At 36.6% G+C, this 26,213-nt stretch overlaps 1 protein-coding gene across 1 annotated transcript in view; it reads right to left on the bottom strand.

Moving 5' to 3' along the window:
- The window catches only part of Ser (protein serrate), a 154,741-nt gene that overhangs the window by 108,806 nt on the left and 19,722 nt on the right, over positions 1-26,213 (bottom strand). Inside the window, exons 2-3 of the mRNA XM_074138491.1 lie at positions 18,270-18,563; positions 1,184-1,238 (exon numbers count right to left, since the gene is read on the bottom strand). Of these exons, the coding sequence (XP_073994592.1) occupies positions 1,184-1,238; positions 18,270-18,563 (349 nt within the window). The remainder of the gene's footprint in view (positions 1-1,183; positions 1,239-18,269; positions 18,564-26,213) is intronic.

Genomic DNA, 26,213 nt, shown 5'->3' on the forward strand with positions numbered 1-26,213 from the left:
ATGAAAGATATTGGATCACTTAAATATGAGGCAGGTGGTTTCCAATTTTTTTGGCAATTAAACGCAACTCTCCCAAAATTATCAAATAATTATTAAACCTTCTTGTTTGGGGATGAAAAAAATACATAAAAATGGCCTATCGACTGCTCTTCTTTCTCTTCGATAACAAGTTAAAAAATTGAAATATGATTAATAATTACCAGATTTTGAATTGGCCTAGCACCTTTAATCTTGAAGATATCGAATTGCGGTTTCCGGTTTCTTTCAAAACTTTTTATACTCTTTACAACTGAGTATATGAAAATGGGGGTCAACTGCGAACCCTCACTTTTGGACGCGCGTCTGCCGCGTATGCAGGCAGGAATCTAAAATCAAGTCACATATTCTGAAACTAGAGGTGACGGGCAACAAATTTTTCCTGTACCATTTTTTGCCCAGAACAACCGTTCAAGCATGAAATGTATTTGAGCCGTCTTAAAATGAACACCCTGTATAGTAAATGACAGTCTCTGAATCTCCACCATACTGCAACCACTTCTTTGTTTTTTCTCGGGTTTTTGACCTTCGAGAATTGTTAAGGGGACTCAGCCATGTCCAATCATTGTTCAGAACGTTGTTTTCTATTATAGCAAAAATATTCACATTTCATTATAAGTCGCGATTCAATTTAAACAAAAATAGAGTTATGAAGAATAAAACTCTAAAATGTGACCATTTTTGCCGATTTTTGTTCAAATCATTGGCATCCATTTTTTTTTTTTTTTTAATGTTTTTTAACCTGTTCAATGCACTTTTTTACCCTTCTCACAACAACAGTACCTCTAGACCGCAAGGTAGATGAGGTGATGACTAAGTAAGTACAACAATGTGGCTAAAATTTCGGTAACTAACGTTGCATAGTGCCTTCAATATTGATGCCTCAAAAAGCATTACTTTTTCAAAACTGTATCAGAAGAGATTTGCCCTTGTTTGAAATCGCTTCATCAACATGTTACAGTGGTACTGGTAAAAATGGGAAAACGCTATAAAATAGAGTAGCTAGTTAAGTGTATATGTCAAAACCCGCAAAAATGTCTTTCATTTTTAGATTAACGGATCGTAATTCAAAGATTCCACCCAAATTATGCCAAATTTTGATTGTAAATGAAGTCTTTACGTACGTTTGTAAAATGCAATTGCATACCTGGTGTTGTGAAGTTGTTGTAATCCAGTGCCTGTAGTATCAGCGTAAATGATCTCTAAAAAAAAAAGGAGAAATTACCAATATTAGAATAATGCTATTGAAATAAACAATATGCAATTACTTCTTAAAAATAAATGTAAAAGTAATCGAAGAGTGGGGTGTTCACTTGAGTTTAACGAAAAGAATAGTAACTAATGTTAGGCCTGAGTATTATTGCGAGACTATTAAATGAAACTAGAAGGATCTAGGGAACAAGAAGTAACCCAAAGATGGCATTGGAAATTTCTAAGATACGAGGTGTGGCTATCAAATAACGAGACTGATGCTGCTACAGAAGAACTATGCATGCGCCAAATCCTAACGACCAACAGCTGTGCAGCATAAAGCCTTCTCTTTCGATTGCAGCAGCGTCTCACGTGTTTGTAGAGAAATCTGTCTGACCTGGAACCGTCGTTTTGTGTACTAGAGGTGTTAGTTTCGTTTTGCCGAACACATGATACTATACATGTACGTAGTACAGCAACGAATTGTCGTGAAATTTCACATCAAAACTTGGTGAAACCGCTACTGAAACTTATCTTTTATTAAAAGAAGTTTATGACGATGAATGTTAATCACGTGCGCAAGTTTTTGAGTGGTTCAAGCGATTCCAAGATGGCCGAGAAGACGACGGAGATGATAACAGCCCGGGTCGCCCTTCCACGTCCAAAACGGATGAAAATATCGGATTATAATTAATCAACATTACTACCGGTGAGGTGCTTGCTCAACTCCGTGAAAGAGTAAGGAAATAACGACCCGATTTTTGGAAGAACAAGTCACGGGGTTCTCCATCAAGACAACGCGCCGGCTCACACTGTCAAGACTGTCAAAACGACGTTTCTAGCTAAGTACAACATCCCAGTTTTAGGCCATCCGCCTTATTCGCCTGTCTGTTCGCTAAAGTCAAATCTGCATCAATATGTAACTTATTATGGCAATATTAGTTGTCGATTTTTCAAAGTTTCTAGTGAAAAATAGTAAATATCATTTATTTCCTCTTTAGAACTGTTAATATATTACGCAAATTTGTCAGATTAGTGACATTTTTATCAATATTTTTGCGTAGATATCTGCTCTAAGGCTCGTTATAAATGCAGTAAATTTTTGGGGCTACATGAGTTACAAATCGGGCATTTTTCCGAACTATTTAACTTAAAATCTTCATTATTAAGGTAAAAAGAAGGCGAATCATAATTAGATAGACGAATTTGACAAACTACACTATGCTTTTTAATGGAACATTTAAATTCAAAGTACTCTTCACCACCCTTTAGAGAGCTAAAATGTCTAAATTCCTTATTATAATTTGAATGGATGACTCTATCGATATCAAAGGACAACAAATGGTTATAGAATCGCTCGTCAATATTGTTTATTTCAATACTAGAAAGGCTGGAGTTTAATTCTAAAATATGTACAGAACCAGTAGGCAATAATTTGTTCTTAAATTGGGTATACCAGTTATAATTTACATTATTATGATTGCAACTATCGATTACTTTTAAAGCATTAAATACTATTTTGGGTAGCCGCTGGTCAGGCGAATTTTTTATTTTAATGTACCAAGAGTCCATTCTTTTCATTACTTCAGACTCTGGATGAGGGAGACCAGTTTCCAATCTAATGAAATGACTGGGAGTTAGACGAGGTAAATGATAAATATATTTAACAAAATTGTTTAGGACTTTATCAAGATCGCGACTGTACTGCTTCGGCGGTACATATACTAAAATTGGTATCCATGCAGTATACGAGGGTCGTTTGAAAAGTCCGTGCAAAAATAAAAACTACTTAATTTTTTGGAGTAAACCCTTTTTATTTTTCAACATAGTCTCCTTTTAGAATACACTTCGTCCAACGCTGCTCTAGTTTGTTGATCCCCTCCGAATAATAGGATTTGTCCAAGTCTGAAAAATAGCCATTCGTTTCTGCAATCACCTCCTCGTTCGAATAAAATCTTTTTCCCACCAGCCATTTCTTCATATTGGGGAACAAATAGTAGTCCGAGGGAGCCAAGTCTGGAGAATAGGGGGGATGTGAAACGAGTTGGAACCCTATTTCCATTAATTTTGCGACCACAACTGCTGAGGTGTGAGCTGGTGCGTTGTCGTGATGGAAAAGGACTTTTTTGTGGGCCAATCGTGGGCGTTTTTCTTGCAGCTCGGTTTTCAAACGGTCCAATAACGATGAATAATATGCACCTGTAATAGTTTTACCCTTTTCCAGATAGTCGATGAGGATTATTCCTTGCGAATCCCAAAAGACAGTCGCCATAATCTTTCCGGCCGAAGGAACGGTCTTCGCCTTTTTTGGCGCAGATTCCCCATTGGTAACCCATTATTTAGATTGTTCTTTGGTCTCAGGAGTGTAGTGATGTATCCGTGTTTCATCCACAGTGACGAAACGACGCTTTAAGTCCTGCGGATTCTTCTGGAACAGCTGCAAACCGTCCTTGCAACACTTCACACGATTTCGTTTTTGGTCAAGCGTGAGCAATCGCGGCACCCATCTTGCGGATAGCTTTGTCATGTCCAAATGTTGATGCAAAATATTTTTTGCCCGTTCATTCGAGATGCCCACAGCACTAGCAATCTCACGCACCTTCACTTTTCTGTCATCCATCACCATATCATGGATTTTATCAATGATTTCTGGAGTAGTAACCTCAACAGGGCGTCCAGAACGTTCAGCGTCACTTGTGCCCATATGGCCACTCCGAAAATTTTGAAACCACTTATAAACTGTTCTAATCGAAGGTGCAGAGTCACCATAATGTTTATCAAGCTTCTCTTTAGTCTCCTGAGACGTTTTGCCTTTCATAAAGTAGTGTTTAATCAGCACACGAAATTCTTTTTCGTCCATTTTTTGAAAATCACTCGACTTCCTCGATTCAAACGAATGCCAAACACAAAGAAATAGACCGATCTGGCTGAAACTTGGTGTGTGTTCTTCCAAGAGATGCTACTAACTAAACATAATCTCGATACGCGCCAGTGGTGCTATCTCTCTGACTTTGCACGGACTTTTCAAACGACCCTCGTATATCGGTAAACAAATGCAACCCCAATTAATACATGTATAAATCAAACTGACGAACCGGTTTGTATAAATAACGTTGCCTATATATTTATATAACATTACTATCGCTAGATCGTATAACTGAATGGCACATATACCAAACAAGATATGTACTATCAACTATAGAGGAGGACATGAACTTCCGCTAAATTCATTCAGTGATAGTTGGCCTCTAAAGTAGAAAGAACCAATGTTAACTTTGAATGTACACAGTTGTACATTATCTTGAACGGCCATTCTGTCATTGCATATTCTACATGAATGAAAACCAACGTTGAAATCTTAATTGTATTTTACTAATTTTGCTAGTATAAATATACAGGGTGTTCAGCTTAAGACTACCCTAACTTCGGGAGGCGATTCTGGGCATCATTTGCAACAAAAAATTCCATATAAACTATGGCTCGATTCGGCTCCATTTTGTAGATATTTTTAATTTTATGTTTTTTCAAGGTATTACTACTTTTTAGCAAACAGTTGTCTATATTTTTCAAACTATTATAGCTGCAGCAATTTCAATTAGCTCATTAGAAAGAAGGTCGACGCTGTTTTGAGGCCTACTTTTTTGCAATTAATCACAGATTTCTGCATCAATTTTTAAAATAACCCCTATGCATTGTATACCTTTCGAATGGTGATTGTATGTAGATGTTTTTCCTGAACAGTGCACGGTTTTTTCATATAAAATGTTTTTGAGAAAAATAAAGTCAAAGTTTTTGGAAAAAATTAGAAACTTGCTATTCCTTATGTTTGGGCCACAATTTGAAATACTTAATATTATTATTTTGGAATACAAATTAACTTATTTAAAAGGAAATTTAACCTTCTTTCTAATGAGCTAATTGAAATTGCTGCAGCTATAATAGTTTGAGAAATATAGACAACTTTTTGCTAAAAAGTAGTAACACCTTGAAAAAACATAAAATTAAAATTATCTACAAAACGGAGCCGAATCGAGCTATAGTTTATATGTAATTTTTTGTTGCAAATGATGCCCAGAATCGCCTCCCGAAGTTACCGTAGTCTTATGCTGAACACCCTGTATAATTATGGTTTGTTATGGGACATCTTTCACAATTTGAAAGTAACAGCCAATAAAATTGTAGACAAATTTAATGTGAACAGTAAGTTCTTAGAAAATATTACAAGACCTTCCGCTCACGTTAGTTTAGGCTAGAGGTCGCCAAAGTGGTCTATATAGAAGTAGGGGTCGATCTGAGCCAGGGGGTCGAAGGAAAAACAATTTCGAACCCAATATAGCGGAACCTTGCAAAGAAACACCAGGCACACCCATCTCATTAATTAAGAAGCAATACTGTAGTTACTTTACTTATTTATAAATAACTAATTATTTAATAAATATTAAGGTATTTAATTTCAACATTAAGATATTTTTCATAAAACTATTGTTACCCAACGTAAAATTACTTTAATAAATGTTTAAAATCATAAAATAAATGTACAAAAACACAGTAACTAATAGATGGTTTTATTTTAATTAACTGAAAATTACTTTTATGATGGGGGTCGATGGGGTTTTCGAAAAATTATTTAGGGATCCATGATCAAAAAAGTTTGGCACCCCTGGTTTAGGCAACCTTATAAGGGATATATATATATGTCGACCAAGGTCCTGTTTTTAAGAATGAATAAGGACCAAATTATCTCAAGATATAGGTTCGAATGCCCTTTAAAAGTGTTCTATCTGCTGTCTGGAGTCCTGCCCATCAGGGATTTAAAAAAAAATAAATCTATCTGATTTACAAATAGTTCGCAGATAGCTTGTGCCCAAATCTTAGAGTTATAGCCAGAGATATTCATTGAAGGTTTTCTTATAATTTTTGTTTTCCTTAGAAGAACTTTAGAAATGGCTTTGTAGGTAATGAAAGACTCCTTTTTTCGAACAGCCAGACTGTGCATAAAGCGCTAGCAGCTTGTAAAAACTACCTCATCTCTTGTTTTAGAGTTCCTGAGGTGGCACGACACTGTAAGATAGTCCTTGTATGGGTGCCAGGACAGGCTGGTGTCAGCTATCATTCCAAGTATTGGAAGTTACTGTTGAACTGGCAAGAAATAGAGCTTCAATTCCATTCGTAAGTCCAGTACATGTCCTCTGCATGAAGAAGGGCACCTTATAAATGGCTAATGCCTTTGGAGAGATTCTTGGAATCAATACGGTAGAAGACACAGTGTTCGCACTGTGTAAAATCAGAACCGAGGAGAACTTGTAGTTTAGAGTTTAGATAGGAACCATATAATTCTGGTGAATGGCCTTCTTACAGGGCACAGTTTTGAAAGTTCTGCCCCAGGTTAGGGTTTTTTTTTAACCACGGAACCTCTGATTAACCTCTGGCCAGAAGCAGAAGAAAACAGCTTCTCCTATCCGGTTTGATTGCCTTACTATCGTAAGGTTGCTATATGAGATTATTAGCACTCCGTGGCCAACAGAGACTGGACCTTGAAAGAAAAGGGGAAGATTCACCAACTAGACACTCTAGGGGTTGGCACAATAAACGTCTCTGGTTGCGGCCTTTTGAGGAACAGAATCCACAATAATAATATATTTCAATAATAATGAGGGCTATAAGACTGTTCAGTGACATCAACAACGTGAGGGCGACCCATTCTTAATCATAACTCTAATTTTCCATGCAATTGATGCAGAAGTCTTTCTTGTACGTAACACCATGAATATGAAGGGCATGATTATTTGAGAAGGAACTATAATTTAATAATAAGGGATTTTTTTGAAAATCAATTTAAAGTCAAATTATTACCACTTGGAATTTTTCTAAAACATTTTTTGAAGCAAAAGTTCTAAATTTAAGTCCATTTGACAATTTTAAATTCTTTTAGTAAAATGATACTTTTAGCTAGAAGAATTTCCATCCAACTCGAAATTTTAGCAACACATTCAATCTTTCTTAATAGGGTAAAGCCGTACTCTATCCCGCAATGGCACATTAAAGAGAAATGACACCCGATCTGATCTCTCATAGAACAATAAATTCAAATGAACATTTGCAATAAGTACATTAAGTTTGAAGTAAAACGTAGAAGCTGTTTCTGTGAAATTCTCAAAAAAAGAAACTGCCCAAAATTCCTTCAGTTAAAGTGTATTGTCGAGCAATTTTGATCGTTGACTTTTTGAGTAAAAGTTGTGCTTTTATTTATTCGTAGAGGAATCCAGGTAACGAAAAGACTCAACGAGTTGCTGAAGATTTGTTCTCCACTCTTCGAACGCCCAACACCCGTGTTGCTGTGTTGAGCAGCATCTAGAAATGATGCCTAAACGAAGAGATTCATACCAAACTTTAAGCTTAAAGTTTCCATTGAGATTATAACTCCTCCACTCTTACCTCTCCCACAGAAAGTCTGTCATCCACCTGACTCCTGGCATGAACTCTGCCTCCTCATACCCCTATCCAATCGCAGCAGGCGTTCCCCAAGATTCCATCCTAGGTCCTATCCTGTTTATCACCTACATAAATCCTCTCCCCAAACCTCCTCATGTCAATCTTGCCTTGTACGCTGATGACTTGGCCTTTTACACGGTCATCTTGGAGAATGGACACCATCACCAACATACTTACTCTTGCTACGGACAGACTAACAAAATTCTGCACTAAGTGATAAGACTAACGCTATACTCTTCACCAAACGCAAGACCCTCCTTTAATCGCCAAATCAGACTCAATAATTCTCCGATCCCGTGGTCTACTCACGTTAAGTACCTAGAGCCTAACTTTGGACTAACAAACTGACTTTCACTACACACGTTCAGGACAAAGTAAACTAAGGCAAACTGGACTATAAGACTATTATTTCCTCTCTACTCTCACGTGACTCTAAAATGACTGTGGACCAACAAACTCCTCCTCTACAAAGTGGGTCATTAAGCCGATGTTGCTCTACGCCTGCTCCGCCTGGAGCCTGGACTTGTAGTAGCAACATCAAGAAACTCCAGGACAACACAGAACAAATTTGAGATTCGCAACAGACTCTCCACGACGCACTAGAATTGACTCACTCCACGGAGACTGCGTCCATTATCCCCCCGTACATTCCTTTATCCAAAATCAGTCTGCTGAAACTCCTTTCCATCCTAGACTGCCATCCCAATCCACTCTGCCGCGGACATAGCCTCCTACAGATCCTTCTACAACATATATCCTACATAACACATATCCTACTCTAACTTTCTACACTAGCTGCAGGTTTTTCCTCTCCTTTTTTCCCTGCATTCCAATCCTCCTCACCTAACTTTTCTCTTACTTCCCTTAGTTAAGAAGGTTGAAATATATTATACATTTATCCTTCTATATTTATTTTATGTATATATTTATTATAATAAATATTTATACTTCTTCTTCTTCCATTGAGATTACAAAATGGAACTAGAAGGATCTAAGAAACCTAGTGACGCTGAAAAACGTGAACATGCACCTCAGTAACTCCCCCCTAGTTCAAGTAGATCTACCACTTTTGTAGAAAAAGTATTTGTTTTCAGTGAACACTGATTTAAGTTGGGTTTGGCTAGGTTAGATATTGATTGTAGTAAGTTACAGTTTGATCAAAATCACAGATTGAGGGATCAAACACCAATTTATCTGTCTGCTATTGTTTCATATTATTTCTGTGCGTATAGATATTGTTGTCTGGTACAAATCACCGCATTATTTCAGAAATAATAGTGATTACTGAGCATTGTAACTGAGGACCCCAAAAAGAAGTGTCTAATGATTCCAAACTATGCATTGAACGAGGCTAGAATTACTTTATAATTCAGATAAGAAATTGTGACTGTGACCACAGATTTTAGAAGGAACTGTATCAATTTGTGGTCAGCTTGCTACTCCAATTACCTAAACTAGTAATACTTGATTACAATACTTGTAAATAAATGTTAGTACATTAGAGATACATTAAATGTTCGACGCTTTTTACGTGAAACCTGCTGGGTAAAAAACAAAATAAAGTGTCCACAATCGTGAGTTGAGTCAGAATAAATCGATTATGGAAGTGAGAGAAAACGTAAGAGGACACAAGATATTCGTTACTCAAGCTAGCTGTGTCTGTCATGTCACAAGAGGAGGAGTTACAACCTTCTCCCCACCATTGTCAGCACAAAGAAGACTGAAAGCTCCAGTCAGTCTACGTCAGCCACTACGGGTTCGTTATATGAGGTGGTATCATTTCAACAGTCAACTATATAACTCATCGTACTTGCATACGGCGACCGTATAAACGGTATATGTACCGTCTTATTAAAAAATATCTTGCTTACTACATGAAGCACTTAGAAGTGAAGGAAGAGTTAATCATTTAATATACGTACAAGACTATAAACAACCCAAATATCAACAAAGCTAGACGTTCGACCAGAACAGATTGAAATCAAATTCATTTTTGGTTTTTAAATAATCTTTAAATTGTAGACAATTCACTACAGTTTGTAAGTAAAGTAAAGTAATGCCTATTTTTCACCAATTCGAACACCAATTAGTTGCCTTAGACGGAGGCGATTACAAAGTTCAAAGTTTTCATATTAAACATTAAATAAAATCCAAAAACCAGGACCTGGGAATCGAACCAGTACCACACAATACATATTAGCTTTGCGGGGATCTAGTCTCTTAACCACTCGGCTACTGTGGCGCCTCATTACAGTCAGTAAATAAAGTGATTTCACCGTTTCAATCTGCAATCGTGTTCTTTTGGTTGTCCAAATGTTATACAAAAAATTGCCTATTAAAGGTTTAAATAAATTTCAGTATTCTTTTATATGACTAGAACAAGAGTTAACCTAGCTAGCCTTACTGTGTCTGGTTCTTCAACATTTTCAACTTCTGAAATTTAAATTTAGCCCAATTTTCATTACATTTATAATAATGGTTCAGTTATAAAACTATGCAAGTAGCCAATTATTTGTCCTACAGTAGTTCGGTAGCCACTTATTCATACCTGTACAGTAGATGCAAATAGCCAATTATTCGTACCTAAAGTGTGTAAATAGCCAATTATTCGTACCTAAAGTGTGTAAATAGCCAATTATTCGTACCTACAGTGTGTAAATAGCCAATTATTCGTACCTACAGTGTGTAAATAGCCAATTATTCGTACCTACAGTGTTTCTTTTATTAACCATTAAATAAAATCCAAGGCCTATAGACCGGGGAATCGAACCCAGTACCACAATATATATTAGCTTTACAGGTCTTGCCTCTAACCGCTCGGCTACCGGGTCGCCTCCTTCAAAATTATTATTATTTTTAATTTTTTTTCGTTTTTTTACAGGGTACAAATTCTTACTATAATTAGAATTAACGATTTATCTACCAAATAAGTTTCCAATCAACAGACAAAGTTTACAGTTGGAGAAGATGGTCGACGGATCTACCGGGGATAGATGGCCGTAACAGAGCGGACGAGTTAAAGTGGCGTCCTCAATCCTTACTATGGTGCTCAACCTAGAGGTAGGCGGAATTAAAGCACTAGAAGGGCGTGGTAAAGGGTTTTTATCAAAAGGCTTGGAGAAACGATATATCGTCCTCTAGGAGTAGGATGCAATTAGGAGCTTTTGTAGGCGTCCTTGCTGCACAAAAAATAGGATGCAATAAACAAAAGTGAAATTAAGTACCTATTTTTTCAGGCGAGCGTTAAGTCAAACGTAATACGTTTCGTAGAGGAACCATTAAATAAAAATCCAAGGCCTAGAGACCAGGAATCGAACCCAGTAACCACAATACGTATTAGCTTTGCGGGCCTCGCCTCTAACTGCTCGGCTACAATGGGCGCCTAATAGAATGCAGTAAAATACTTTATATTGCATTAAGATCATCACAGATTACACTAAAAGAGTAAATAATTCATTAGAAGAGGACTCATGATGCGAAGTAGATAGTGGACTGGCTGTCAATTTCTGGCCGTTTTACAGACCAAAATAATGCCACAACTATGTGGGCCTCTGCAGCTTCCCGGGCAAACAGAGATAAATATGGAACATGATAGCCAGAGCGGATGTATACATCAAATCAATCCAGTCTTACTCAAGAATGTTTTGTTCCGTTAGTTTTCCTTGCCTATTTTAAACTCTATTTGTTAATTTCGCTGAATGATGTTTGATTTAGCGTTGAGAAGTATCTATTCTTCTGAAGTTCAATTTAGCGTATTCTAATTCTCCTCAGAAGACGAGTATCAATTTTTGTTTAATTCAGAATAAATTTTTAAATACCAATCTTAGAGCAATTAACCAGTTAAGCGTGTTTGTCGTGTTTACACTCTCTATCTCTCTAGCGTTCGACGTGTATACTCGTAAAGAATATAAAATAGCCATTAACTATAAAAACTCGAAATTTTAATAAAATACAATAAGAATATTATTTGGTGGAATGTTTCCTTTATCTTACCAATAGAACTGCGGTAGGAGTCAGCCACATGATAAGTGATTGGTACATGTTTGGTCTCCGCATTAGAGACTGGGAATTACGCACCCAAAAAATAGAAGCTTTGAGAAGAATAGATTGGAAAAAATAAATGCACCCTTGTGCAATGCCGTTTTTACCTTTTAGCTAGAGATTCAGACCTCAGTACGAGCATGATTTCATTTTGCACAGAATTCCAAAGCTCTTTTTCTTCCTTGTAAAAGCTCTTGCTTCCCTCTAGTTAACTAGGAGCAATGCATACGTGAAGCGGTGCAAGATTTTTGAATGAGCACAGAATGCTCTAGTAATCTCAAGCCCCCCAAAGATTGCAGAAAAAGTCGCTTGCAGTGACTATTTTACGACTATTGTAAACTTTTTGGTTGTTTTGCCCCCCTGCGTTCGACGTGTATACACGCCATTGTCTGATTTTAATTCCGCACACTGTGGGAAGAAACAATTATCGCACCTTGCTTAAAGGGAAACTGCACAGCGTTCCCGAAAATTTAAAAAATATGGCGTGTACAATAGAACGGTTAACTCTTACTACTAATTCTCAAGGTCATAACCTACCCAATTTCCCAACTCACTATAATGAGTAACGTAAAAAAAAATAAATAAATTATAATGTACACTAATTAAAAAGGAAATGGATATTAACTAATTTAAATTTTTGTGTTATTATGGCGTGAGCGAGAAATCTAAAAATAGTCTTTTTTAAAAATAAACAAATTCCTAGCGATATTACAATGAAATTACTTCCTGTATGAAACTATGACAGGAAGTCAGAGAATAAGTCTAGTAAGTAAATTAGTATGAACACTATAGCAACCTTCCTCAGGTTAACCTTACCCAGCCGTATACAGCTGGCAGCTGTTGCAGCCATTAACGCCTTCTACAAAAACCAGTAATTAAACGACACTTTAATGTTTCCAACTTAAAATACTAAGTGCACATTAATTTTGTTAATGAACGTTTTTAAAAAAGTTGTTGCTTTTAATAATATAAACTACCGACGGCTGGGCAAAATTAATGTTGCTACAAAAAGTTTTGTCTAGGAGATTATTCTGATTATCTTGTCAATTTGGTTAACTTTTAGGGGCATCTTTTTTTTGGGAGGGGGGAAATATTAATGGTCCAAATTGTAGTTTTTCTCAATGTGGGTAACTTAGCTCTTCAGATTTTGGAGGGGAAACAAATCCCGCCCGCCATTCGCAGGCACTTTGATACCTTCTCTTTCAACGTCTTGCCGTCCCTGGATACAGTTGATACAGAAAATGCCATTAAAGTGCAACAAACACAGCTTCTACTTTCAGGATCTGTCAGGCTTTTGGTCAAAAATCATCCATCCAGAACTAGAAAAATTAATGTTTACTCGGGTCAAGATAAGTACAGAAAAACTCTGGTCACATTAATTTAGACACTGCTATTCTTAAAGGTGTTCTAACTCGCGAATTTTCTCTAAATTCGAACAATTAAGATGAGATTTAAACTTACAGGAAAGCTTATCCCAGATAATGGCCCTAAAATTCTTATATTTAAAAAAAAAAATCTAGAAAAATAATAAATAAAAAGTTGTATATTTGAAGTGTAAATAATGTATATATCTAAAAATTTACAGTAAAGCCAAGAAACCATTTTCGAAAACGTGAATCCATGGAATGAAGACTACTTCCGATTGAGGAATTTTCTTAAAACTCAGTGGTAGTCTACCTATCGTCTTTCCCAGGACTATCATTAGTTAGAAATTTTATAGGATTTATAGATCTGCATTCTATATTATCTACACAATTAGTATACCAAGTGCCAAGATAGTACAATATACACGGTGTTCATTTTAAGACGGCTCAAATGCATTTCATGCTTAAACGGTTAATCTGAGCGAAAAATGGTAGAGGAAACAATTTGTTGCCCGTCACCTCTAGTTTCAGAATAAGGTGCCTCCTCTGGCTCCTCTGGCTCGCAAGCCAGGTTAGCCAGGAGGTTATCAACTGCTCTCTGTATCTGAGAAGGCACAGTTGAGTAAAGTGCATTATTTGATAAATATGTGGCAGGAGATTTCCAATGTTTTTGGTAATTAAACGCAACTCTCCCAAAATTACCTAATAATTATTAAACCTTCTTGTTTGTAACAGATGTAAAATTAATTTTTAGCCATTTTGTGTATGCTTGGAGAACATCTAAAGCTCTTAACATTTGATTTTTCTTAGAAAAATCACTCGGAAAATGACTTATTTCCCGATATTAAGAAAAATACTAGCTTTACTGCCTTGGCAATATTTTTAGTAGAAAGGAGATGAAAAAATACATAAAAATAACCTATCGCGTGCTCTTCTTTCTCTTTGATAACAAGTTAAAAAATTGAAATATGATTAATAAATATCCAGATTTTGAAATGGCCTAGCACCTTTAATTTTGAAGATATCGAATTGCGGTTTCCGGTTTCTTTCATAACTTTTTATACTCTTTAAAACAGTGTATATGAAAATGGGGGTCAACTGCGAACCCTCACTTTTGGTCGCGCGTCAGCCGCGTATGCGGGCAGGAATCTAAATCAGGAATCACATATTCTGAAACTAGAGGTGACGGGCAACAAATTTTTCCTCTACCATTTTTTTGCTCAGATCAACCGTTTAAGCATGAAATGCATTTGAGCCGTCTTAAAATGGCCTCCGTCCACCTAATTGGTAATTGGGCGTAAAGCCCGCCTGAAAAAATAGGCATTACTTTACTTTACTTTTAATAATTTTGAAGCGTATTTAGATGCCTAATTTAGGTTTTATTTCATGATTTTAGTACTCGTACTTCAATTTTCAAAGATAAAATAGAAATTAATGCGTTCAAGGTCTCCTTTTCTTTGTTCTAGATGTTATCATCTACCTATCTTTATCGATAGTACGCCTTGACATTAACGAACTCTAGAATAGCGTGAATGGCATCAACAAGTTTAGCTAAGTAATGTCAAAGTTAGATTTAACGAGATCTCTAAAGTGCGAGGATTGTGGAAATCGAAAATAGCTGTACTTTATTTGAAATATTCGTACTTATGTAAGTACAAAAAATTAAAGTAAATAATATTTCAACAGAACTATGCGTTTAACTGCCTAGAATATGGTTACAAAGTTCGGTGTTGCAGATAGAAGTGTATGCTACCAGACATTCGTGACTTAGTTTTCTCATTTAACAGATTAAAATAAAATCCCAAGGTCAAGACTTGGTATCGTACCCAATAATACAACTTTGCTTTGTAGAAACGCCTTACTCTAAGGTACCTTTCGAGTAAAACGTGACAATATCAAAATAAAAACTAGACAGTAAACTTTTCGACAAAAATCAGCGTATCTTTAAATTCATTACGTTCAAATTGCACTCATTTAGTGTTAAATGAATTTGGTTAAAACCATTTCCCAAAAAAAGACTTGTTCGGGATTCATTTTAGAACAATGTTCAGTCTTTCTGGGATCATTTTGTTAATCTGAGCAAAAAATGGTAGAGGAAAAATCTGTTGCCCGTCACCTCTAGTTTCAGAATATATGACTTGATTTTTAGATTCCTGCCCACATACGCGGCAGACGCGCGTCCAAAAGTAAGGGTTCCCAGTTGACCCCCATTTTCAATAAATTTGGTATTTATTAATCATATTTCAATTTTTTAACTTGTTATCAAAGAGAAAGAAGAGCACGCGATAGGTCATTTTTATGTATTTTTTCATCCCCTTTCTACTAAAAATATTGCCAATACAGTAAAGCTAGTATTTTTCTTAATATCGGGAAATAAGTAGTTTTCCGAGTGAATTTTTCTAAGAAAAATCAAATGTTAAGAGCTATAGATGTTCTCAAACATACACAAAATGGCTAAAAATTAATTATACATCTGTTACAAACAAGAAGGTTTATAAATTATTTGGTAATTTTGGGAGAGTTGCGTTTAATTACCAAACAAATTGGAAACCTCCTGCCACATATTTAAGTGATCAATATCTTTCATGTAAAGGATCAAACTTATTCCTTAATTTATCAAATAATGCACTTTACTCAAACTTGTGAAGTATGTACTGTGCCTTCAAAGGTGCCTCCTTTTGAGGCTTGCGAGCCAGAGGAGGCACCTTATTCTGAAACTAGAGGTGACGGGCAACAAATTGTTTCCTCTACCATTTTTTGCTCAGATTAAACGTTTAAGCATGAAATGCATTTCTTAAAATGAACACCCTGTATATTGTACTGTCCTTGGCACTTAGTATACTAATTGTGTAGATAATACAGAATGCAAATCCATAAATCCTATAAAATTTCTAACTAAGGATAATCCTGGGAAAGACGATAGGTAGACTACCACTGAGTTTTAAGAAAATTCCTCAATCGGAAGTAGTCTTCATTCCATGGATTCACGTTTTCGAAAATGGTTTCTTGGCTTTACTGTAAATTTTTAGATATATACATTATTTACACTTCAAATATATGTACAACTTTTTGTTTATTATTTTTCTAGATTTTTTTTAAAAATATAATAATTTTAGGGCCATTATCTGGGATAAGCTTTCCTGTAAGTTTAAATCTCATCTTAATTGCTTGAATTTGGAGAAAATCCGTGAGTTAGAACACCTTTAAGAATAGCAGTGTCTAAATTAATGTGATCAGATTTTTTTTTTGAACTTATCTTGACCCGAGTAAACATTAATTTTTCTAGTTCTGGATGGATGATTTTTGACTAAAAGAATCAGATCCTGGCAGTAGAAGCTGTAAGAGACTGTAGAGTATTGGCCGCAAGTTGAGGAGAGTTCGTTTAATTTAGCAGTGGTTTGTTGCAGTCCGCGGAGGTCAGGTGCACGGGACTCGCACATGTAGACCTGCAGCCATTCACCTCGGCCCACTTGAGCACTCTTCTATTCAAATTGTTACATTAGCTTCCGTCTTTCAATACATTTACTTTTTACTATAACTCACCCCCTGCTCGTAACTAGATTCCATTCATAAATATTTTATAGTTTGAATTTTCCCTGGGATAACACGTTTTACGATATTCATTACTGCAAAATAATAATAATAACAATAATATTAATAAAAATAATTAAACTAAAAAAATAAAAGCATTGATTTTATGTCAAATTTTCAATTTCCCCTTATCACAGGAATTTTTTTGTTTTGTTTTGTTATTTTGAGTTCTCCTGAATCAGAAAAAGTGATTTTTAGAAAGTCAAATTTAAAATGAATTGTATAAAATGGCCTCTCAGACAGCGGCCAACTTGAGGAACAGGGTCCTCCTCTGGTCCCAATAATAATATTAAAAATCACTTTTAAATATAACCTGAACGAAAGTAATGCCTGCCTGTAAAAATACGCATTATTTTACTTTAAATAAACACTTTTATGCCCTTTTTCATTAGTTCCAAGAATAGAATAGAATATAATAAATCTTTATTTCAGTAAAAATAAATAAATGAAGTGTAATGTACAAAACATTGTAACCTTCATGTCAGGGTTAGTAGAAAGGTTAAGATGAGCAGGATAAGAATGCAGGGAAAAAGGAAGGAAAAACCTGCAGCTAGTGTGGAAAGTTAGATGTGTTTTAGTCTTTTGTGTCTTTAGGATATAGAAGGATCTGTGGGAGACTATGGCCGCGGCAGAGTGGATTAGGATGGCAGTCTAGGATGGAAAGGAGTTTCAGCAGACTGATTTTGGATATAGGAGTGTACTGGGGATAATGGATGCAGTCTCGTGAAGTGAGGTAGTTTTAGTGCGTCGAGGAGAGTCTGAGAAATTTGTTCTTGAGTTGTCCTGGAGTTTCTTGATGTTGCTACTACAAGCCCAGGCTCCAGGCGGAGCAGGCTTAGAGCAACATCGGCCTGATGACCCACTTTGTAGAGGAGGAGTTTGTTGGTCCACAGTCATTTCGGAGTCACGTGAGAGTAGAGGAAATAATAGTCGTGTAGTCCAGTTTGCCTGAGTTTACTCGTACTTTGTCCTGAACGTGTGTAGTGAAAGTCAGTTTGTTAGTCCAAAGTTAGGTCTAGGTAGTTAATGTGGGTACACCACGGGATCAGAGAATTATTGTGTATAATTTGGCAATTAAAGGAGGATCTACCGTTTGGGTGAAGAGTATAGCGTTAGTCTTATCACTTAGTGCAGAATTTGGTTAGTCTGTCGGTAGCAAGAGTAAGTATGTTGGTGATGGTGTCCATTCTCTAAGATGACGTGTAAAAGGCCAAGTCATCAGCGTACAAGGCAAGGTTGACATGAGGAGGTTTGGGGAACGCCTGCTGCGATTGGATAAGGGTATGAGGAGGCGGAGTTTAGGTGGCGGACCGACTTTCTATTGGAGAGATATGGAGTGTAGGCTTTTTATGAGGTATACAGGAAAGTGGTATTCAATTAGGCGGAAGAGAAGTCCAGTATGCCAGATGGTGTCAAAGGTATTAGTTCCACGTTAGAGTAATGTCCGATGGTAATAATAATGGATATAGGAAACCAGCTTCTCTTGGAGGCTTCTAAGCCATTCTACCGGTGTGCATATAGTAATCATATAGTATACATGCAAATTGTGCTTACCGTCCATCTGAAAGTGAATGGCAGGACAAGTGTTGCTTTGGCCGGCTCCAACAGTGTGAACGAATTATGGCCTAGGACGGCGCTGGATGTATTGCCGAAGGAACAATGACTGGCTGGTGTTACACTTGATTGATATTCTTTCAAACATAAACGGAAGAAAACTGAACACTCGAGTGGACAGAGTCCCGAAGGACCTGCGGGTACACCTCCACAGCAACCTCCACCAGCTGTACGTCCGAGGTAGTCAGTGAACTCGAGTATTTGAACTTGCAGGTAGCCAGAACTATGGCACTCCTGTAATAAAAAAAATAAATAAAGTTATAATTACAAATAGCTGCTAAATCATTCATTGCACGTCTGAATTTACAGTCACCAACGTTATTATAAGAATTGCAATAAAACATGTTTTTATCAAATGGTCTGTATGAGCGAACATAACTACAATGAAAGGTTCTAGGGCTACCCTGAAACGCCAGTTTTTGGCGTTTTATACAAACAGCTCTAAAAATTTGTTTTAACCGGTTGTCTTGAAATGCAATTTTACTTAGCTTACTACTTGAATCAATTTGTTGCCGTTTAATTTAAACCAAAACTATCCAAGGCATTTTATGAGAAGTTATTCAGCGATGCTTGAAACAACAATGAAGTTTTAACCACGCGTTCAGTAATGCATTTATTTAATTTAGGCGCTTAATTACAAAATTTCTCTTTTTAAATCGATGTAATTAAAAGTACGAGGGTTGGCTGAAAAGTAATGCACACATGCTTGCCGAGCGCGAACGAAGAGCTTCAAAAAGCGCGCGAGGTGGCATTTGGAAGACACATTTCCCCTTATTACGTATGTGCAGTTTGAATTTGCTGCGTTCAGCCAGTGTATTTTTAGACGCCGAAGTATGGACACGTGAACTGGTGCTATGTCACTACGAGATAAACAGCGTGCTGTTATCGACTTTCTTTTTGAATATTGTGACAGGGGACGAATCATGGGTCCATCGTTACGTCCCAGAAGAGAAAAGGCAGAACACTGAATATCGACATGCGTCTTCACCTCGGCCGAAAAAGTTCAAAACACACAACCGTCCGCAAAAAAAAAAAAAAAATCTTCTGTCTGTGTTTTGGGATGCTCACCAAGTTTATGTGACCGATTTTCCTGGATCCAGGAGCAACGCGATTAATTCTTCTCGGTACGTACAGACTTTAAGAAACCTCCGACCTTCGAGTTTGTCGTGTTAGAGGCAGCTTGGCACCAATAATCTTGCAACATGACATCGCTCGTCCTCACACTAAAGTTTGAACCAATTCCACACCCTCCTTATTCCCCGGATCTTGCCCTCTGCGATTTTTATTTGTTTCTTCTACTCAAGAGAGACCTCAAGGGTAATCACTACTCCTCAGACGATGAGGTGAAGGCAGCTGTCAAGTCCTGGATTCAAGAAAAGTCAAAAGAATTCTTCAGTGACGGAATGACAAAAACTTGTTTCACGTTGGGAGAAATGTATTAGCGTTAATGGTGACTACATCGAAAAGTAATACATAATTGTAAAGCTTAAGAATTGTACTTTAATATACTTTCTGTCCGAACTTGATAACTCTTATCTTTCCCCCTCTCCTATCATGTGTGCATTACTTTTCAGCCAACCCTCGTACATTAAGAACAATTATCTGCTAAGTCCAAGTATTTAACTTCATTGATTGATTATATGAAAACTTTATTTGCAAATATAAGCATACACTTACACAATACATAAAAAAAGGGGATTCAATACCTGAAACGTTACAACCTTCTTACATTGTAAGGATATTTATAATCAATATCTTAAGTAAATACTCGTATCTTTAGAGACATTTAGGATAATGCAATGAGGTTATACGAGGGTCGTTTGAAAAGTCCGTGCAAAAATAAAAACTACTTAATTTTTTGGGGTAAACCTTTTTTATTTTTCAACATAGTCTCCTTTTAGGCTTATACACTTCGTCCAACGCTGCTCTAGTTTGTTGATCCCTTCCGAAAAATAGGATTTGTCCAAGTCTGAAAAATAGCCATTCGTTTCTGCAATCACCTCCTCGTTTGAATAATATCTTTTTCCCGCCAGCCATTTCTTCATATTGGGGAACAAATAGTAGTCCGAGGGAGCCAAGTCTGGAGAATAGGGGGGATGTGAAACGAGTTGGAACCCTATTTCCATTATTTTTGCGACCACAACTGCTGAGGTGTGAGCTGGTGCGTTGTCGTGATGGAAAAGGACTTTTTTGTGGGCCAATCGTGGGCGTTTTTCATGCAGCTCGGTTTTCAAACGGTCCAATAACGATGAATAATATGCACCTGTAATAGTTTTACCCTTTTCCAGATAGTCGATGAGGATTATTCCTTGCGAATCCCAAAAGACAGTCGCCATAATCTTTCCGGCCGAAGGAACGGTCTTCGCCTTTTCTTGGCGCAGATTCCCCCTTGGTAACCCATTGTTTAGATTGTTCTTTGGGTCTCAGGAGTGTAGTGATGTATCCATGTTTCATCCACAGTGACGAAACGACGCTTAAAGTCCTGCGGATTCTTCTGGAACAGCTGCAAACCGTCCTTGCAACACTTCACACGATTTCGTTTTTGGTCAAGCGTGAGCAATCGCGGCACCCATCTTGCGGATAGCTTTGTCAAGTCCAAATGTTGATGCAAAATATTATGTACCCGTTCATTCGAGATGCCCACAGCACTAGCAATCTCACGCACCTTCACTCTTCTGTCATCCATCACCATATCATGGATTTTATCAATGATTTCTGGAGTAGTAACCTCAAAGGGCGTCCAGAACGTTCAGCGTCACTTGTGCCCATATAGCCACTCCGAAAATTTTGAAACCACTTATAAATTGTTCTAATCGAAGGTGCAGAGTCACCATAATGTTTATCAAGCTTCTCTTTAGTCTCCTGAGGCGTTTTGCCTTTCATAAAGTAGTGTTTAATCAACACACGAAATTCTCCCATTTTCGCCCATTTTTTGAAAATCACTCGACTTCCTCGATTCAAACGAATGCCAAACACAAAGAAATAGACCGATCTGGCTGAAACTTAGTGTGTGTTCTTCCAAGAGATGCTACTAACTAAACATAACCTCGATAAGCGCCATTAGTGCTATCTCTCTGACTTTGCACGGACTTTTCAAACGACCCTCGTATGCACGGAAAAAGTGGTAAAAATCGGCAGCTAGTGGTGAATGTTAGAGATGGTCATGTTTAATTCTTTGGAATCCGTATAGAAGGATCTAATATCGCGGCAGAATGGTTTGGGATGATAATCTTGAATGGAGAGCAGTTTCAGCAAATGGTTTTGGATGAAGCAGTTTACAGGAGTTAGTCGATTTCAGCACGTCTGAGGAGAGTCTATAGCTAGTCTCAGAAATTTTGTGTTATCCTGGAGTTTCTTGATGTTACTACTAAAGGTCCAGGCTCCAGGCAGAACAGGCGTAGAGTTATATCGGCTTTACAGCCATTTTTGTAGTGGAGGAGTATGTTCTGTATAGTCATCTTCGATTGTAGTGAGAGTAGAGGAAATAATAGTCTTGTAGTCCAGTTCACCTGAATTTACTTTGTCCTGAACGTGTGTAGAGAAGGTCACTTTGTAGTCCAAAGTTAAGCCGAGATATTTGACGTGGTTAGACGAGATCAGAGTATTGTTGTGTCTAATTTGTCCGTTGAAAAAGGAGATGCGTTTAGTAAAGAGTACGGCGTTAGTCTTCTCATAGTCTATTTCGATTTTTCCATTTAGTGCAGTATTTAGCTAGTTTTTCTATCGCTAAAGTAAGCCAGTTAGTGATAGTGTACATTTTCCATGATGTTGTGCGTCCAAGGCAAGGTTATATTATTTAACTACGAATCTCAAAAGTAGTTTTAGTTAAATTAATATGTTTAATCAAAGGGTTGAATAAACATCGAATTTAAATGATCGTTCAACTCTGCTAGTATATAAATCCCCATACAATTGTAGATTTGTTAATTGTTGATTTTGGGAGTATTGAGGTGCTGTCAATCAATAAATCCAAACACAAATTTTTGTTTCATCTCACCAACGTTTCAGTAAATCTATTACCATCTTCAGGGTAATGTAAAATTTGTGGTGTTTAAGCTACATCATCATAACTGTTAAAACAATAGTTGAAAACCATAACTATCATTTGTTAATTGTAATTCTTGTTGAAACCATTATGTTCAAGAATTAGACCAAAGGTTGGCGCATTTACTCTGTTCTCCGTTTCATTGTAGTGTTAACCGTTTAAGTACCTTGAAGGACTGAATGCTTATCTCCAGGAAATATGAAGCGCTTATCGAATTTAGTCCTAATGTCATTTTTAATTGAAAACCTTTATTAAAATCTCCTTAACAAAAACTTACAGTTTTAAAAAGTTAAGTATAAGGGTTGATTAAATGCCAAAAGGTACACAAATCAGCAAGTACCCAACATTTCATTCATACTTCTAGAATCATAATTTTTAGAATGTATTAGATGTCACAGACCCTTGTGCTGGGCCTTTTATCACCCATAAATATTTTTCTGTTAGAATAATAAAAGATGTATCTCATCACAATAGCATCAAAAAAGCATATCATTTTAACTCTATTCCACATTATTCTTGTGATTTATCTTTATTCTGAATAATCATCAGATTCACTCGCACATTAAGGAAGAAATAGGGAATGTTGGAGTTGGTCTTTTACTGTTGTAATTTGAATTACGGAGTTAAAACGAAATTTCAGTCTTGAATTCGTCTAAAGTGAGCACAAATTACATAGTTAATAACAAATAACTGATACTTGTAATTATAATTCATTCATTTTCAAACTTTAATTTAATGTAGCCCTTTAATTGAGTTCTTGTTGTAAAGAAGTTTTATAACTAACTAAAAATATGCATATCTATTTTATATTATAGTCCTAATGTCATTTTTTAATTGAAAACCTTTATTAAATATTCCAACAGAAAATTTTGCGATTCTTTATGTGTGAGGTTCAAATTTTAGAGTACCTTGAAGACTATAAAGCAGTAATCACAACTGAAGTGCAGCAGGAGGCTGCGAAAAACGTCAAAATGGAAAATAAAACTTAGCTTTTACTGAATTATTATACTATTTAAAGCAGAAAAACTATAGCTTTAGTCAAAATTCGTAATCTCACTTTAAGTATGCTTAATGGGTTAAGAATGAGTCATTTCCTAAATCATTGTTGCTTATATTTCAGTACGGAAAATTGGAAAAAATGTATTTAGATTTCTCCGCTAGATTAAAATTTTACAGCGAAGCATCTCCTCATGTTTTCGTAATCTGTATTTTATAAAGAATTTATAAATGAGTTCGATATTCGGAGAAGTTGGTTAGAAGAGATTTTATTGAAGAGTAGCCCTGATTATAGACTACCCAGAGAAAATAACCACGCTGCGCTACTGACAATTACCTAGATTTTAAAGAAAAATTTATTTTCCTACAAGATTTTGCACTATTTTCAGTGAAATTTTCTAAGTATACTGAGAATTTCAGTAAAAGTATATCAAATGTTCCATATCTTGATTTCTCAGTCTCACAGAAATTCAAAGTGAAAACTTTGTAACTCGATGCATTTTACTTTCTTTTAGTAGCTTAAGATTTAAGAAAGTGAATAAATACAGATATATACAGACAGATTGGGAGTTGAGATTGATTCAGCGTGTCCATTATGTAGATGTGTCGCTTCGGGCAACTTAACACATCCTAATGCATGTAAATTACATGATTGTGTTGTTAAGTTTAAATCAACAACAGCTTTATGATTTTACACTCTTTTAAGTCACGATTTCTACAATCAACAAGTAGTTTTTGTATTTTAATATCTTGTGTTTAAGAGAGCTGTAATTTTAAATAATGATAATTATATGTTTTCAAAACGAGGTGACTAGATTATTAAAATTTGAAACGTTAGGTCATTTATTGAGGAAGATTCATTGACACATGCGATCTTACTTTTATTTGGTAGGGAGTCTGCTTTAGCTGTTGCCAGATTCTTAGTATTAGGTTACTGCAGAGAGTGTTGAATGTAGCTAGTACTAAACTGAAATTTTACTAGCATTAATTGCAATCTGTTAAACTGTGGCGTAACTACCAAGAAAACTATTAATGAATATCTCTTGGAGGTGTGACTATTAAATAACGAGACTGATGCTGCTACCACAAAAATATGCATGCGCCAAATCCTAACTACCGACAGCTGTGCAGCGTAAAGCCTTCTCTTTCGATTGCAGCGTCTCACGTGTTTTTGTAGAGAAATCTGTCTGACCGGAACCGTCGTTTGTGTAAGAGGTGTTAGTTTCGTTTAGCTGAAAACAAGATACTACACATGTAGTAGAGCAACGAATTGTCGTGAAACTGGGTAAAACCGCTACTGAAACTTATCTTTTATTAAAAGAAGTTTATGGCGATGAATTTTAATCACATGCGCGAGTTTTTTGAGTGGTTCAAGCGTTTCCAAGATGGCCGAGAAGACGTCGGAGACGATGACCGCCCGGGACGCCCTTCCACGTCCAAAACGGATGAAAATATCAATTATAATTAATCAACATTACTACCATGAGGTGCTTGCTCAACTCCGTGAAAGAGTAAGGAAAAAAACGACCCGATTTGTGGAAGAAGCTCGCACTGCAATGTCTGTCAAGACGTTTCTAGCCAAGTACAAACATCCCAGTTTTAGGCCATCCGCCTTATTCGCCTGACCTGACCCCATGTGACTTTTGTCTGTTCTCCAAAGTCAAATCTGCATTAAAAGGAACACGATTTCAGTCCGTTGAAGCTGTGAAAGAAAAAAACGGCACGCGTCATGCAGGAGCTCACAGAAAAAGACTTCCAGCACTGTTTCGAACAATGGTAAATTCGCATGGAGCGTTGTAGGGATAGGGGAGGGGTGTATATTGAAGGTGATAATAACTAAATATGTATACATTTAAAATAAAATGTTTTATAGCAACAGTCTCGTTATTTAATAGCCATACCTCGTATCTTGTCACAAGTGATTACTTTGACTTTAACGACTAGGTCATCTTCAGTGCTTATGCCAATAATTATAATATTTTTTTTACATAGTTAACATCAAAGTTTGGTACGTCTTATGTCCTGACAGTTTAAGTACTCTACAAGGACTATGACTGGAAATTGGCAATATTCTTACTTCCTTTTAGAAGAATCTGTTGGCTACGTCAAATTCGTTTGCGTCATAGATCAATAAATAAAAATGTAAATGTTCGTTTGTCCAAAATCTTAAATCTCTGAAAGTTCTTCCACCGATTGCTTTGAAATTTGGACACAACGTTGCATTCGAATACGGGCGTGTTTTTATATAGCTATTGCATAGATGACAAACTTGTGACAGGTAAAAACAGCGCCATCTGTTGGACGTAAAAACATCACACGCTATACTAAATAGTTATTGAATGTTAAATTGAATTTACTTATATTTCAATGTGAGACAAATAGCCCTGAATTCACCGGCTACAAAGTTAACTGCTTTCTTCACGTTGCGTTTACGAAAACACTGCTGTATTTGGAAGTGCCTACGTATTACACATGGAATGCGAGTAGAAAATCGTTTGAACCACGCAAACGAGGAGAGCGAGTCGATGGACAAACTGGTATATTCAAAGAAACTACGATAGACAGACTGTACACCTTGCACATCCCAATCAAGATGAATGCTTCTTTCTTCGCAAGCTGTGGTTGGTAAAGGTGCCCGGCAGTGCATGTCAAGGCTCTGAATTTATTGGAGAACGACCGACACTGGGGATGAATGCATTAATGACGCGTGCAACCATATTTTTTGCAATCATATTGACCGCCTGCTCTCCTTCATCTCCAACAAAGTTATGGGTCATGAGTTATATAAATCGCACATGGCTGAAGATATTTTCCGTCGAATACGCCAGGATAATTCCAATATG

Source organism: Rhodnius prolixus, unplaced genomic scaffold (genome assembly GCF_049639745.1).
Source record: "Rhodnius prolixus isolate KJV_2025 unplaced genomic scaffold, Rpr scaffold_11, whole genome shotgun sequence".
Classification (NCBI taxonomy): Eukaryota; Metazoa; Arthropoda; class Insecta; order Hemiptera; family Reduviidae; genus Rhodnius; species Rhodnius prolixus.